At 36.9% G+C, this 17,869-nt stretch overlaps 1 protein-coding gene across 2 annotated transcripts in view; it reads left to right on the plus strand.

The window, feature by feature from the left end:
* LOC138042975 (FHF complex subunit HOOK interacting protein 2A-like) overlaps positions 1-17,869 on the plus strand; it is a 36,181-nt gene that overhangs the window by 8,700 nt on the left and 9,612 nt on the right. For both annotated transcript variants that reach the window (XM_068889070.1, XM_068889071.1), the window contains 8 exons: positions 2,243-2,371; positions 3,562-3,672; positions 8,704-8,786; positions 10,660-10,774; positions 11,554-11,630; positions 12,370-12,449; positions 13,235-13,347; positions 13,778-14,055. In XM_068889070.1, the coding sequence (XP_068745171.1) occupies positions 2,243-2,371; positions 3,562-3,672; positions 8,704-8,786; positions 10,660-10,774; positions 11,554-11,630; positions 12,370-12,449; positions 13,235-13,347; positions 13,778-14,055 (986 nt within the window). The remainder of the gene's footprint in view (positions 1-2,242; positions 2,372-3,561; positions 3,673-8,703; positions 8,787-10,659; positions 10,775-11,553; positions 11,631-12,369; positions 12,450-13,234; positions 13,348-13,777; positions 14,056-17,869) is intronic.

Below are 17,869 nucleotides of genomic sequence, written 5' to 3' on the forward strand. Positions count from 1 at the left end.
ATTCCATGATGGATCTTGCCAAACTGAAGTATCAGGAAGGTGCAGGCCTTTCTACATGTGCCCAAGACTACGGCAACCGTGACAGAACAAAATTTTGATCACAGGATTGCAGCTAGTTCATGGTTATTCCAGCTCATTCAACTAAAAAGTGAACATAATATTAGCCATCCAGGACTGATCTTTAAGAAATGTTAAAGGCGCTGCCTTTAAGGATTGTTAAAGGCCCCGCATTTAAGGAATGTTAAAAGCGTGGTCTAGGAGTGTTCAAGGTGCTGCGTTTAAGGAATGTTAAAAGCGTGCCCTTTAAGGAATGTTAAAAGAGGGGCCTTTGAGGAATGTTTACAGCCTTACCTCTAAAGATTTAAGATTAAGGTTCATGCTTTTTAGGAATATTAAAAGCGTGTTTTTTACGGAAAGCTAAAGGCCTTGCTTTTAAGGAACTTTTAAAGTGTGGACTTTATAGAATGTTAAAGGTATAACCTTTAAAGAACCTTTAAGCCCCTCACTTGATTACTTTGAGGCATTGAAACGATAAAACGTCGCATCTGAGCAACAGATACTTAAATGTGGTTAATAAATAAGGAAACAGCAAATAAGTTTGCTTTTCACATAGGTTCTTTTTTGAAAAGAAGTGCGCAAGGTGCATCTTTACCTAGGGTCCCTTTTGTGCAAAGAATTACATAGGGTGGTTTTTGGTTATCAAGTTGGTCATATTTTATATATAGGGCTGTGATCAGCTGCTACGAATGATCCCTTATACTTGGTGTGCCATTGTTAAAGTAAATAAAAAGAATGAAATGACTGAAGTCAGTTTGCCTTTATGTGTTAGTGGGTAAATCTGAAATGTTAAATTTAGTCATCTCATCATATACGGTATACTAAATTTTCCTTTTCAAACTCAAGTGCAAAGCCATTGTCTTCTTTTGACAGGTTTTTTGACCATGCCATTGTCATATTCGTTTCTTGAACTCCCTATTTTTAGCAGAAATTCCACTATTTTTCTCTATTCCATTTTGTGGCGCCTTCAAAAATGAAAACTTGAACATTTGAACAAAATCGTCATATGGATTACGCGAGAGAGATTTGATTGAGGAGTGGTGGTAAAGGCAGGTGAATAATCTTCTGAACAGAAACATTTCTTTTAATGACCTTGCACAACAACTCCTTAGTTAATTGCACAGAATTGTCTTGCAACCGTGTGTTCCATATTTTAGCATGGTCCTTCCATATCCAAAAAGGGATCTGATCTGGACTGGTGGCTGTCTTCTTTAAACCTAGGAGTGATCTCCATACCTTCAATTCGTTTACGCATGGTATTTCAGCATCAGATGGAATTGATATGGGCTCTGGGTTATGATAATCATTATCAGTGTACAAATTGACCAAAAAAGCAGTTGAGATCCCTAATATACAGCTATTTTGAGAAAGGTTGTTGGAAAAAGTGCACGCGACAATCCTGAAAGGTATTGTGGGTGATTTTAAGTGCACTGTTTTTCAAAGAAATTTAAAAGAATCGTACGGGAGGCCACTGATATATGTTTGCGAGTGCTGAAGGAAAGTAACAAAAGTAGGTTCGACAGCTACAGTCGTTAGAAACACTGTATTGATCATATCCCATATTACCTTTCGGGATTGTCGCGTGCACTTTATACTTGACAAACTTTCTCGAAATAGCTGTATATATTTTTAAAGAGGGCGATAGCTGGTAGAAAGAAGCAGTTTACAACGAGTGTAACTTCGTTTGGAAATCGCTTTACCGATCAGCATAGAGTTACAAATGCTAAAATGGCGTTTTTGGAACTTCCCTCAATTTCACGAAAAATTAAGCGCTTCAATATGTTTGGATACTATTTTCGAAAATAACTCACTATAGGTGTTATGTAGGCAATATTAAATATAAAGAAATTCGAAATTTGAGGAGTGACCACGGATTCTCGATATTTACATAAATCGGCTTCTTAACATTGTATCAGTTTTGCACATTTTGTCTTTAAGATTTATTTAGAGGGAGGATAAAAGAAAGAAATGTTTCTTTAATAAACCCATTGTTTAATTTTTTTGTGTTCTGGGCTTAATGTATAATGTATCTGCAGTGTAGTGGTATGAAGTGAAAATGAAGTTACGAGAATATTAGCATCCCATATTATAATGTTTGCTTTTTTACTTGTATAACAAGGGGAGTGCAATTTGATAATGTTCCTCTAATATTTGTTTATTTATCTATTATTTATTTAATTTGTAGTCACTAGGTACAAGTCCAACAGATTCACATGTTGCAGAAGACTTCCATCCTCCACCAGTTAAAGCTCAAGGTCGTGACAAGCCAGATTATACCCTGGTTAATTCCTTACTCAACTTAACCAAGAGTGAGGTAAAAAATAAAGATAAATTTCAATAAATTAGTGGAAAATATGAGTGCTCCATAGAGAAGTCTGACCCATGACTTCCCAATGACTAGTTTGGATTCTAGACACCACTAAGATACATGAGTCTAGGGAAAGCAAGGACATTAACCTGCAATCCTGGATAACTAGAATTAAGAAGAAAGAAGGCCATCAATGCCCAAGGTGAGGTGCAAATGACCCAGTGGTGTCAACCTCCCCATTGTTTTATAGGAAGTGAGGATAGCGAAAAACGTAAAATATCCAGGAAAAAATCCAATTCTTATTATTACTTCACAACCACACTTGTCTTGATCAATGAGCGACAAATAGTAAAGCAGAATCAGTTTTCATTTGAGGACTTGAAAATGATCATACATTGTGCGGCAGCAGTATGTCCACAACTACATAATTATACACTTGTCTAGTCTTAGCCCTTCTTCATTAAGGATCAAAATATAGTTTTACTTTTCATCTTTCTAAGGCTGCTTTTAATTGTTGCTGTATCAAAATGATGCAGAATTAACTAGGTACTTTCTCTGATCCCTAATGCCATTTGTTTTGTCTAAGTCAAAAAGTCTAACTTAATTCCAGTCTAATTTAATGGTTCACTGTAAAAATTGATTCACCTCATCACTTCGGTTACACAGAGTTGTTGATTTCTCAGTAAGCAATTTTGATTCTGAATTGCAAAAGAAAGCTACTGTAAGCTATGTCATGGTTGAAGATTCTGACCTGTTTAATAATAGGGTCATAAGAATGCACCAGAATGCATGTACAGCAACCATGATTGCCTAAATTTCCTATGGTAAACCTCCTGGATAATAATAATAATAATAATAATAATAATCATAATAATCACTTTGTTTATCCAAGCACAAGTTCTCTACTAATTGGGCAGATTACAAATCAACTGAAATCAGAACAAATCAAATCAAATGTTGGTTTTTGAGGAGAGGAGAACACTGGAGTACCCGGGAAAAACTTCTCGAAACAGAGTAGACAACCAACAAACTCAACCCACATACGGCAACGAATCCGGGAATCAATCATGGGTCACATTGGTGGAAGGCGGCTCTCCCCGCTGCGCCAATCCTGCTCCATCATCATTATCATCATTTACAGTTTTTCTCTTAGGAAATGTTATCTTGTTTACTCATAAATATTTATTGTTTGATAGGATAGCAGAATAGCTGTGAAAGCATGTGAAGGTCTGATGCTCTGTGCATCTCTTCCTGAAGATCATGCAGCCACTGTTATTATCCTGTACACACCATTCTGTGAAGTCATGGTTAGTTTGTTTGTAAACCCTTCAGTACATACATGTGTCAAATTTCAAATTATATGTGCCTAATTGTTTTTAACAATGACGACGACAACAATGGCAATGGCAACGATGTTGTTGTTAAAATTTTTCCTTGGCTAAGTTTTTTTCAAATGAATTGCACAGTAGTTTTTTAACTTCCTTTGTTTCAGATTATGATAATGTCCATAACACAAAGGAAAGTTTAAAAAATATAGGCACGCAGTCTGTGCATGTGGTTAGTGCAATTATTTTGGCTGGTATTGTGTAGTAATTAAATTCCCAAAATTAAATTTTATTTTACTGTTAATTGTTTTATCCAATTTTGTTGTCGTTTTGCGTTCTGATTATGAACAGTTTGATGTTTTCACTTGAGTATGCCCTATGGCATACAGTGGGTACCTGGATGGGAGACCATTGGGAAATCTTTGTGACGAAGATATCTCATCTTTTTTTAACAAATGTGATTTCTTTTTACGTGGTATGCCTACAGCATCACAAATCTAAAACCAGTTGAATGTCTTTTGTTTTTTTGGTTGGTAGTCACAAGTGTGCAATACCCCACAGATATTGAATTACCGGTAATCTCAGATCAGGTGAATCCAATTTTATGTCCTTCAGTATTTCCAAATTCCCTTATAGTGATTAGATCACCCACACTTGCCCCAGCTTTCTGTCATCCTGAGAGTGTGTTAGACCACTCGACCACAGTAACGAAGTTCTTGTATTGCGATGAGAGCAAACATAAATTTGATGATTGATACTAAACAATTATTGGATGAGGTTTTTGTGATATCCAGAATAATCAAGGTCGAGGTAAGGGTTATCAGCCGAAGCCGAAGGCTGAGGCTGATAACCCTTACCGAGACCTTGATTATTCTGGATATCACAAAAACCGAATCTAATAATTGTTTTATTATACATTGAAGGAAAAAAAAAACGGTCACTGTTGTGCTTCTTCACTGACAGCAAGCAACACAAAGCGCGCGAACTTGACATGATTACCCTAAGAAATCATGCACTGCGGTCATACATGACATGATTACCCGTGACCTTGGCTGACCTTGACATGATTAATGTATAATCTGCAGTTATGACGTCACGGGCGCTGATTTCGAAAATTCACTGTAGGCTTTCGGCCAATCAGGAAAGAGATAGTGAGCTCAATGTATAATAAAGTATTAAATCTCACATCTGAAAGTATTTGATAAAGTGGACAGATGCTTTCTCTTTGAGAATGGCAAGCTTTGAAGGTAAGGAGAATGTTTTACGTTATTTCTAGATCTTGCTTCGTTCTTGTGTGTTCCACTGTGAACATTATTTTGCATAGAACGAATACTCTAGTCAACCTGTTTCTTGGGAACCAGTTTGTTCAGTCATTCCAACGTACAAAGAAGATAAGAAAATAACCTTCAACGGCCAAACAAAATAAAAAATGAAATCAAGTTTTAAAAAGAAAATTAGCTATCATCATCACAGGGACTTCGTAGAGGTCCCCCATCCAAGTACTAACCCTATTTGAAGGGGCTTAGCTTCAGTTGACACTTAGAATAACTTCAGCGATTGCAATCTTTGTGTTGAATTCACACATATCTTGTCGGACTTTATAACACTTGAAAGAAAAAAAAACTAACAAAAACAAACCCAATGTCTTGCTGTCATTTTGTCACAGATGAATCCTTTGTTCCGTGAGTAGTTAGTAAGCTTACATTTTTATAAACACACAAGGTAACTTGATCACTTTTTAGTGTACAACCAAAAGTACAATAGAAAATATGAACGTAGCAAAAATCTCCCAAAATGTGTATCGCTGATGGTAACTTGTTATACAAAAATTTATGGTGTTTTCATCTCGCAAATTTTGTTGCTGATGGCAAATCGTTTTATTCTCGATCGACACTTAATCCTAAAAGCTTCCTTCTGCTCTTATTAAAAACTGTATATATTTGGTTTGCATAAAGCAAGCTTAGAACAAAACCTGTACCTTGCTTAGTTTATATTTTTGAGCGTTAAGGTGGCTCAAGCCAATTTCAAAGCTTCCAAGTAACGTTCTTATTAGAAGGTTTGGCACTATAATGGTGTATTACGTATATTAGCAATGTTATGGTACCGTAAGACACTCTAATTATTGCTGAACAAGATGCGGTCATTATTGTGACATAATAAGTCAAGGTGGCAATGGGAAAGCCCTGTAAAATTAACACCCTTTATGTTGTCTTTAGTTGCACATATCTCAAAAGCAAACTCAGTGACCCCCATTTTCTATTGCTGGAAAGTGATCAGAAGGCTAAGATAAAACTTTCTGCAAAGTTTCAAAAAATTAAGTTGAGTAGATTCAGAGCCACCTTAAGCCTTTGACTTTTGAAAGGTGGCTTTGATTCTGCAGTACAGAATCTCTTTCTGTACTGCAACAAACAACTTCTAGTTAAATTACTTATTTATCTTTCTCTTATCTGTCGCCATTTTCCAAAGTTTACCCATAGTTGTAGTTCACTGTAACTGCACAATTTGTGTTAACTGCTTTTGCATCTTACGGATACGTTCTTATAAGCATCTTGTTTCTACAGTGTTTGTTGTTAAAGGCTCTTCTGTGATCTTCTTTTCATGGTTTTGATGAATGGTGATGGAGTCCCAAACTAACTTAATGTACGGTTTTCTTGAATTACAACAATTATTGTTTCGGCCCACTTGTCACCTTTTTCCTTTCTTTGTTTTCTCAACGAAAAGAGATTGAAACTGTTTGAGTACATTTTTGTCAAATTAACAGACATATTTAAATTCTTAAATGTCTTAAATCAAAATCACTATTTTCATGTCTACAGAGATTGTCATGCAAGCTCACATTCCACATACATTGTACATTCTGCAGGTCAAATAAACAAGAAAAAATTCACCAGTTGACCATAATATTTTTACTCTCAAAGTCCAGGTCAACTTCTCTGCCTGCATTGAAAAAAATCAACAGTAATTTCCTCGCAACGGAAAGAAAAACAGTGGAAAACTATTTTTATCTTTATCATTACGATTGATCGGCAAGAAATGTAGATTTCGTCAGCTTGTTTGTGTTGAAATTCCATGGCGCTGTGCTCAAAATTGTTTCCTAGTAATGGAAAAGATGAGCTCTTCTGAGTTATACGAAACAACAAAAAATCGCAACTTAGTTTTCACATAATTATGTTGATATCTTTTGGTCATCCAGTGCAAGTGTATGTTCAGCAAAACTACTTTAATTTTGCTGATTGGTAAACATGTAGATTATATCAGTTAGACTGTGTCTGTTTATTTCACCATTAGCTTCTTTCTTCTCTTGTAATTTATTCACAATTTTTCGCTCCACTTTTCTTTTAAAAAATTATATCTGTATGAAAAATAGAGAAGCGGAAGAAAATAAAGGGGTCTGTTGGAAGCATGCTTTAATTTCAAAGAATGAGCCCCAAAATTGACAAGAATTTGTGACGCTGATGAATACTAAAGGAGTTTCTATTTCCAAAACCATGGAATTACCTGGTTATAAATAACCTCGTCCAGGAGAGTGAATTTTTGACCTTGCAGAAGCAATGGTCAACCTTAAGAGTTGGAAGATTGTGATCTTTGTGTTGAATGTGCACATTTCTTGTCGACTTTTATAACACTTAATAGAAAAAAAACTACCTAACAACATTTTACCACAGGTGCATCCAGTTGTTAGTAACACGCAAGGTAACTTGATCACAGGCAGCCGCTGAAATCAATGTCACTTGCAATAATAATTATATTTGTTTTGCATGAAGCAGGCTAAGAAAATCTGTACCATGCTCAGTTCACATTTTTGAACATTAAAATAGAATTTTCGTTCACATGTTTCTGGCAGCAAGTTGTATATTTTGAAGTCTCCCATCCAGATACTAACCCCACCAGACAGGAGTTAACTTTGGTGGACTTTCGTCATGGAAACTGTCAGACACTCAGAGTACATGCTTAAGCTTGCTGTGAAAAAGAAGTTGAACTTCATTTCAGCCTTAAAGCCAATCTTTCTTAATTCCCATTTATTTTCTTCAATCTTTCTGGGTTTAGAATTTTACCCATTATGTCTTGGAAAACAAAAGGCAGCTCAGTTGACAGTATGGAATAAAGCACTGTGTCAAGTTTCTGCACTACCTCACGTACGCAATGCATACCTATTTTTTGTATTTGGTTGTCAAAGGCTTTTTTTCAAATCTTCTTTTATTCCTTTATTGGGAGGAATAGCGGTAAACGGCGTGGTTAGGCTAAGCGGGTGTTGACTCACAAAGCCCACAAGCACCCTAGGCAAGAATGCCTCCAGTGTTCTTGCCAAGTAAAAGAAAATACAATCTTACACTCACTCATTCACTCACTCAGACGGCCCTGATAACATAATGTTATTTGTTGGTTTAACATATAATACATGAGGATATTTTGTGAGTTGTGTAGATTTTTCCGAGCCTCTTGGGTGTGAGGAAAAATACAAGCAATGGGCAAAATGTCCACAAATACAAGGTGTTATTTTGCTTCAATTTTATTTGGTAAGAGTGTTGTTAAAAAATGCATCATGTGTCCATCAGGGCACGTGCGAGCCATGTAAACAGCACAAAAAGCCAGCCAAATGTCCATTATTTGATTGGATAAACAAAATGATGACAAGCTACAATGTAATTATCGGGCTTTGCATCGTGTTGAAAACGTTTCTTTCTTTGAAAAACATCCCTTCGTCCGCATTTACTCTGTTCTAAAACAGTCAAACCGGGACACTGCAGTGTATTGCCATCTCATATTTTGTGCGTTCTCTTGACCAAATATGGTAAAATGGCATGATAGTGGAATAAAATATGGGTATGGCACTCACAGTTCACTGCCACTAAAACTAGTCTGAAAATTGTTTAATTAAGGGAAAATTTTAACTACAACATCAACAATGTCACTTTGGTTATTAATTGTACATTACAGTAACTGTAACTAATATTTAAAGGTGTAACCTTTGAAAATCAACAGGCATAACATTTTGCTTTCCTATTTCCCCAGGCTGACAGGTTAAAAGTTTTATTTGACCATTTACCAAAAAACATGGAGCCACTAGATATATCTGCTGTTGCTGCAAAATGGGGGTGAGTTAAATTATCATAAGAGACTTTTAGACCCACATATGGTACTTTTAAAGTTCTGAGCACCCACATTGGGTTTGGAGGTCACGTTTTTCCATGTGTGTTTGTTCAGAATGGAAACTGCTTACTACAGGTGATACTTATACTCCTTTAAGCTCACAAAACCTCAAGTTTCTATAATGATGATGACTATGACAACAATAAGGATCACTTCAATTTTCAAGCTTACCTTGCTGAGTATCAGTGCTTTACTAATTGGGGAGACTGTAAGTGAAACTTAATCAAATGAATTTAAATCAGATCAAATCAAATGTTGGTTGTTAGTGAGAGGGAAAGACCAGAGTACCCAGAGAAAAGACCTCAGAGAAGAGTGGAAAACCAACAAACTTGACCCACAAACATCTTGTCGTATACAACATTTAAGTGGTGGCTGGAACCAGTTTCACCACTTTTAGAGACCTTCTTATTAGATGGGTTATAACTACTATACTGTATCACGTAACAGCAATGTTATGGTCATCTTGTTGTATACATTGACATTTAAGGTGGCTGGAACCAGTTTCACCACTTTTAGAGACCTTCTTATTAGATGGGTTATAACTACTATACTGTATCACGTAACAGCAATGTTATGGTACCATATGAAACACCAATTATTGCTTAACAAAATGCGCTCACAATTTTGACGTAATAGGTTACCAAGGCAACATGAAAGCTCTCCAAAAACACCCTATATTTCGTCTTTACTTGCTTATATCTTAATAATGAACTCGGTGACCCCCATTTTTTATTGTAAAATAGTAATTAGCAATTTGAGATAGGACTATCTGCAAAGTTAAAAAAAATTCTTGGGAGCCAATTCAGAGCTACCTTAAATTTTCGAAAAATTAAGGTAGCTCTGAATTGGCTCCCAAGAATTTTTTTAAACTTTGCTGATAGTTCTATCTCAAGATGCTAATTACTATTCTACAATAAAAAATGGGGGTCACCGAGTTCATTATTAAGATATAAGCAAGTAATGACGAAATATAGGGTGTTTTTGAAGAGCTTTCATGTTGCCATGGTAACCTATTACGTCAAAATAGTGAGCGCATTTTGTTAAGTAATAATTGGTGTTTGATATGGTACCATAACATTTCTTTTACGTGATACAGTTTTGTAGTGACAACCCTTCTAATTAAAAGGTCCTTAAAAGTAGTGAAACTGGTCCCAGCCACCTTAAGTGGTGGAATCGAACCTGGGTCATATTTGTGAAAGGCAATTACTCACACCACTATGCCGTTCCTGCTTCCATATGGACATGTTTGTTTTAATTAGTAATATTGTTTATTGGGTGTAAGAATAGTAATGGTATTGTGTTTCACTTTAAAAGTTTAATTGGACATGTTATGCTTGATATTTTTGAGACCACACTGCTGGCCTCAATTAGGGAAATGATTAGGGAAATGACGGTTTATCCATTGCAGCTACATGTATCACAGCTTTGAGAATAGTAACGCGAAGCTTGGGCTTCATTGCAAGTTTTGAACCATCTCATGTAATTTAACTTGACGGGTCACAATTACAAAGATGATTACCTCAACAATGACCATACATGTATAACCAACAAGTTTTTTGGATTCCTTTCCATATCATGTAATTTGTGAAATACATCACACACTTATGTTGAAGTAGTTCAAAATTTGGGTCATGTTTGCAACCTGGTTTGATCCTCCCATTCATGACTGTCAATGAATTTACATCATTTTGACTGGAACTTCATTGAACTACAACATTCTGTACATTCAACAATGTACATTCTGCAGCTGCTTGTAAGACTGTGGCTTTCCAATAAATTCCTACTTAGATTATTTGTTTTTCTTCATGTTTTCCACAGGCTTGATCATCAGAGTGATAATGAAGATGTTCTATCATTTCCTGGAAAAAGGCAGTTGATATCTTTTCTCTCTTGGTTGGATTATGTTGACCAGTTGTCAAAAGAAGCACACAAGGTCAAGACAATAATAGTCAAATGCATGAAAATCATATTTTGATCTGTGGATTGTTGAAAGGAACTTAAGTAACTATAGTTGCAAAGGGAGTGTGAAACAATGTGTATTCAATTAAACCTGCCAAATGCATTGCACTGTCCTGCTATCTGAGCAGCAATCAAGTCATCTGACTCCAGGTGGTCAAAGGCTCAATAACTTTATCCAGTGCATAACTCACTATCCAAAGTTTATAGGTAATAATAATTATATTTCACGTTAAACATGGGCCAAGATTTTCTTACACACCTTTTAACTAAAATTAATGTGCTTAGAGTGTGCATATTCACAGCTGCGAGAGCAAATACTGAAATCTTTGCAGAGATTGAAACTGGCAGATAGTGACTTTTCCACTGGAAAACGTTTTCTGGTCTTTGAACAACTGGGGCCTGGGAGGTAGCCGGCCTTTAGAGTCCAGCTTCTTTGTTAAAAGGAAAGGAAACCGAAAGGAAAGGAACTTTGTTTAGTGTCTAATCTTCTAGCGCTGTAGAGCACTAATCGGGGATGCTGTAAATTGAAATTGACAAGTTAACGCAAATCAAATAATGAGCCCCCTGCTCAAGTTAGATATTGTCTGGAAATAACAGGCAGTCTGGTGTGAAGAAACTCGTTGATTTTGTCAAGTTAGTAGTCGGTAGTTTTTAAAGCAGGTACATATATTTCAGTAAAACATCACAGAAAGTTCATAATTTATTTCACTCTTTTGCTACCCTTAACTTATGGTTTTGGTCGTTTCAACCTAGCTTGTTGGCAAAGCATTAGCAGTGGGTGTTAGGGAAAGATTTCTCCAGACAGTGATTGAACCAGACCTTATTCAACAGTAAGTAAAGGGTTCCTAACCCGTGATGGTCAGATACACTAATTAAAAATACAATCTTTTAAGGGTATCAAATAACGAACTGCCATAATGGTCAAGATTTGGACTTAAACATGAAGATGCACTTTAAAGGGGGTCACTTAAGGCTTTTGTTCAAATTCATTCAAGCACAACCGAGTAATATCCAAGATGGTGATCAACAAACAGCAACACAGAGGCGGAAGCCCTAAAAGAATGACAGATAACATTATTTTTATGACATTACTGACACATTGCAATATGGGGCTTTTTTTATTGCACAAATTATCACAGAGGTCGGTTGCGTCCACGGTTGATTAATTAATCACTTGCATGTGCCTAAGTCACCACGCGTTTTGTGCGTTTTCGTGTTTTGACTTACCCTGCGAGCAAAGTCTCCTTCGATCTTCCTAGATCGGAAGATGGAAGGAGACTCTGCTCGCAGGGTAGTTTTGACTTTCCCTAAACAATACATTAAAAAGCTCTATTGAGCAAGCTTTTGACAGTTCTCTTCCTTTTTTATGAAGTGCACATGGGAGCAAAATAATTTGAGTGAATGAATCATTATCACATAAATGTTTTAGACCAAGATACAGAATCAAGTGCCTTCCACAACAATCGCTTGGGTTAGCTTAAAAATACAAACAGGGTCAAAAACTACGTCATAATTTAATTTAATCTGCTAATGGCTGTTTCCTTTCTTTTCACCATTTATCTGTTTTAGATCAGAGCTTGGTATCATTTCCACAACAGCAATCTTGAGAAGATGTCTGAAGGCTGTCACTTCACCTCACCTCCTTCAAGGTGTCTGCAATCATGATTTTTCAATGGTGTTGTTTACAAAAAGGAGTTTATTGCATCCCTGATGTAATAGAGCAAGTGATTCTTTTGGGTTTATAACAATGGCAAGAATGTCCCGGATTGACTGTGTAAAAAGCATGTACCATGTGACCAGAAAAGCTAGTGTTAACAGTCACGAAGTGTCCCTTTGGCCCTACTTCTCAAGTAGACATAAATGCTAATCCTATCCCTATTGAGATAGCTGTAGGCTTCAAAAGAAATTTTTGTGCTGTGTTCCATAGGCACTGTCATCTTATTACACCAGGGCCCGGTTGTTCAAAGGCAGATTAACGCTAACCCCAGATTAAAATTTAACCAAGGAGTTTATTTCTCTTCTCCCAAATGCTGATCAATGCTGATATTCAGGAAAACTTTACATTAGAAGAATTCAATCTTGAAAAACAAGAATAACCAAACGGAACTTTCACCAAAAAGTTGAAAACATGAAACGAAAGTTTACACTAATCCTGGATTAAGTTAATCGGCTATCGAACAACCGGCACCAGAACTCTAGGCATAAATGAACTTTGATCAAAAGAGCAATAGGCCTTGGCTTTCTCCACCATTTATTGTGTGTATGTTCAATATATGCAACAGCTTGGGACACCCGTGAGCCTAAAAATTCAAGAAGCACAGCCCTTCATGTTCCATTTTGGTTGATGTTAGTGTCCTTGTTAAAAGGGTTGTTGTTTTAAAATAACTATTAAAATAATTTATTATTGGTCATCAACGTTTTCCATTGTTTCTAGAAATGTGCATATTTCTGCTTGGTGAGGGAACATCTCCAGAAATTCCTACTAGTACTGGAGACCACAAGTTAAGACATACACTTATTCAAAGATGTGACCACTTATCTGATGAGGTAAGAAAACATTCTCAGAGACTTTAAGTTGCTCTTGTTATGGACATAGCTGTAAGTCTTGATATGGTACGTCTCACTCGTGAGTGCCCACTTCTTCTTTCTTCACCTTCGCCTTTCCTGTGAAGTAGCCAATCCTTTTTGTCAGTGGTTGGTGCTTATTAAAACCTCTGGTTCTACATATTGGAAATTGAGGCCACTTAAGTATGGCCTGAATAACAATACATGAAAATAGGAAAGGGACTGGAGTTGAAATTAATCCCTGGATGGGAGGTTAGGAGAAAAAGATACCCCGGTACCTACTGTATTCACCAAGAGATCTTTCACAGAAGCTACAATGTAGATTATGATGTAAGAGTATTTCAATAATTATTATTGTGATCATCTTGACATGTCAACTATTTTATTACATGTACATGTATCTTGTTTGCAGGTCAGCATTGAAACCTTGAAGTTGTTTGAAGTGCTGCTTGACAAACCTTGTGAAATAGTTTTAAATAATCTTGTTCTTCGGAACTTGAGGAGTAGAAAGTACTTTTGTGCACCTGCAGTTATTAATGGAGGTACATCTACAACAAGTAATGGGCCTGTTGCTGAAAATTTGGCAGTGCCCCCATCACCCTCTACGCCACCCCTGACACCTGATGGTCTGGGGTCACCACAGATTGTTGAAGACATTGACAGAGATGAAGTGGAACAAGTTGTGAACAGGTGGGGATAAAAATATACAGAGAATTCTGGTCAATTGGCAGCAGTATTAATATCATGTTGGCCATCCTTGAAATCAAAATTGTCATCCATAAGGTGTGTGAAAGGGATATGTAACTTCCCATTGAACATCATGTGATGTTGACTTGGGGTTGCTGGGAAAAAAATCTTAGTGCTCAACCTTTGCAGGACTCGAACCTGCAACCTTCTGATTACTAGTTCTTATGCTCTACCACTGAGCAACAGGAGACTCACCAGAGCTAGGCCATCAACCCTTTGCCCCCTGAGAGTGAGACTTATAGATTTTAGCCCAAGGTCACATGATTTTACTTGTCAATTGGGGGTGCTTTAGGCACGAATGGGTTAACAACACCTTCATGGACTGTACGTCCACTCAACTATGTCCCCTTGCTGGAACCAGTTTCATCACTTTTACAAGACTTTCTTATCCGAAAGGTTATAACTGTTATATGTAGGATAGTATGTGCACTTTCATTGGTCAATAGCTGTGTTTAGATGAGAGTATGGAAACATGGCGGTGACATCGCACAAATTTTGATTGGTTATGAAATTCAGACGTGCGTTTTGATTGGCTGGTAGGAAATGTGAGCGTGTATCAAGAAAATCTGTTTCAATCTAGAAGTAAAAACCATTTTCCTTCATTTATGGAATTATCCTTGAGAAATATTTTATAAAAGCAATAGAGGATTTTTTTCCGTCTTTCCATAGCCTCATCTAAACATTCGGGGGAGTTGGGAGAATTCGAGACAGTGATGCAAACCCTTCACTGCATCTCGAGTTTGAATGACTGTCTCGAATTCTCCCAACTCCCCCGAGTGTTTAGATGAAGCAATGGAAACATAGAAAACGTCCTTTTTTGCTTAAACAAGTAACAGCAATGTTATGGTATCATATGAAACACCAATTATTACTGGGTTGCTACAAACCCAGTCGGAATCTGTCTTTAATTTCGTCGTTATTTTATTTTTCGGTTTCTTTTTTTTTGTTGATTTTTTTTCGTGTCGGGAAAAGTCCTGCCTGTCACGCGCCTTCTAAGTGGTGTCTTGGTGCATAGAGCCTTCTACGCGTATTTTCTTAGGATCGAGAGGGTAGTGGGAAATGCATGGATTTCTCTGGTGGACACAGTAGAACGATTAACTTAACCGGCAATGGCGTCGAAAGTCATGTAACGCGAATGGCGTTTTAGTGGATCTTTGAACAAAATGTACCCTTATGAAGCTCAATAATGGCAAGCGAATTGGATACTGAACAAGACAGGCGGTCGCATGTTAGAAGCGCTGAGTAATGGACTTCGACAACAATCTGTCGCCCGTCGAGCCGTAATCAAAGTGAGCTGTCTTCCTAAAATTTTGCCAAGTGTGGTGTTTTGTACAACACTCAAACCAAATGAACAGTTCTCTGGTAACTCAGTATGGGTTCAACAAAGACAGAGAAGGAATCCATCAAGTGGAGCTGTTATCTCAGTTGTCTCGCTATTTGTCAGATTTGTATTTAGCTGTTCTCAACTCTGCACAGTCTTCTGGTATAACAATTGGAAATTTCACTAATAAGTCATTGACGTGAATGGCGTTTTAGTGGATCTTTAAACAAAATATACCCATTCATTTTTCGCCTTTGGATATCAAGTGAGCTTTGTTTCTAATATTAATTTTTACACGGAAATCAAATAGCAATTTTTTTATGGATTTAACCATAGTTACTAACTATGATTTAACAAATTAACGTTGAAGGACTCGAACGCCTACAAGAATGCATCACCGTGTTTACTCAAGTCGCATCTTAGTTGTCTGACAATTTACATTTACCAGTATTTTGTACTCAACTCTGCAAAGGTGTAAAATATTTGGAAATGTGACAGTGAAGAATTATTTGAATGAAAGTTGTTGTCGCTTTTGTGCTTCATTATTTACGGTGGGCGTTCCGAGTCGAAAAGGGTTTGATGTGAAATGTCAAAAATGTATTTAATTGCATCTCTTGTTTGCACGCACGCAATTGAAATAGGAAGGTATTTTTGCCTCTAATAGTAAATATGTTGTTTGTTTCGATTAATTTTTCGCTGGAAAAGGATTTTGCCGAGATATTTCCAGCCTTTGTGAACTTTAATATCATGTTGTGTAATTTTCGAGCTTAACAAATTTGCATACGTGTGTTGAAATGTGATATGGGAGCATTTTTGTGGTATAGTGTAACGAAAATAAACAGGTCTGTTGGAAGTTTGCTTGAGTTTCAACAACATGACCCCCAAAATCGGCAAAAAAAATCTGACACTGATGAATAATAAAGTAGCTGCTATCCCCAAAACGATGGAATTACCTGGCGATAAATAACCTCGTCTTGGAGAGTAAAGTTTTGACTGTCAACCTGAAGAATTGGGCGATTGTGATCTTTGTGTTGAATTCGCACATTTCTTGTCAAACTTTATAACACTTGAAAGAAAAAGAAAACTTACAAAAACAAAAACCCGGTATCTGTGTCAAATGATGATTTGACACTGTTTCGCGAGTAAACACACCGCGGTAACTTCATCACGGCGCCCTCTGAATCCGATGTAACTTTCGATTTTGCGCTTTTACTTGTGCAGCCAAAAGTACAATAGCAAGCCGTCTGGTATAAAAACGGGACACATAAAAGTAGACAAACTAACGGACAAAAACAAGATTTTTCTAAAAAAATGACTAGGTTCTCTTATCGGAAGACACTGGGCATGAGCAAACTCGGCACCAAATACCGGTAAACGTTAACAAACGAATATATGAGCAAATAATGTGGCGGAATTGCAGCTTCTAAATTTATGTCTCGACATCGCCTGGAAGGACAGATGCAAATATTTTTTTTGTGACAGAAATCAGTCTAGGAATCAGCATTTTCTGGCGATGGACGAGGAACTAGATTTAGCCTCGGCGCATGGCTTGTTTGTCTTGTCGACCAAGAGAGCAAGGAAGGAACGAAGTGCAGATTAACAAAGGACTCAGGGCTAAATGCGTCCAAGTTAGGGCGTCCCGTTTTTATACTAGACGCATTTAACGTCTGAGACGTTAAAGTCGTCTGTTAAGTGCGTCTAAACAACGCAATTAAAACTAGACGTTAAAGTCGTCAGACGTTAAATGCATCTGTCTTACCGGTATTTCTCGTTTTTGTACTAGACGTTAAAGTCGTCTTGAGACGACTTTAACGTCTCTAGCATAAAAACGGCCATTCTTCAGAGACTGGAATGCTGTAGTTCAATACCACACAATTCAGTGCCTTCTGATTTTCTGTAACACGTACCACAGGCAACCCAGTGTATGCTTCACGGAAGTTATTTTTGCTTAACAAAATCCGCCAACTATTATGACGTTATAGGTTACCATGGCAACATGAAAAGCTCTCCAAAAACTCCCAATAATTTTATTTTGTCTTTACTTGCATATCCCAAAAATGACCTGGGTTACTCCCATTTTTTATCCTAGAATAGTAATTAGCAATCTGAGATAAAACTATCAGCAAAGTTTCAAAAAATTGGTACGCATTGCATATGTGTGGTAGTGCAGTATCACAGCACTTTATTATTGTCAACTGAGCTGCATTTTGTCTTCCAGGAGATTCAAGTTATCTTTGCGTAATATGTAGCTCAAATAGTTCACGATATTGTTCTTGTGCCGTATATCATTATAGTGCCATGGTAGATGTGCTAGGTAAATAGCCCCCTGACGAGACATATGGTTACTAGTAAAATACTAAACCCACAAAGATTGAAGAAAATAAAAGGGAATCGAGAAACATTGGCTTTGAGGCTGATATGTTGATCATTTCCAAG

Source organism: Montipora capricornis, chromosome 3 (assembly GCF_036669925.1).
Source record: "Montipora capricornis isolate CH-2021 chromosome 3, ASM3666992v2, whole genome shotgun sequence".
NCBI lineage: Eukaryota > Metazoa > Cnidaria > Anthozoa > Scleractinia > Acroporidae > Montipora > Montipora capricornis.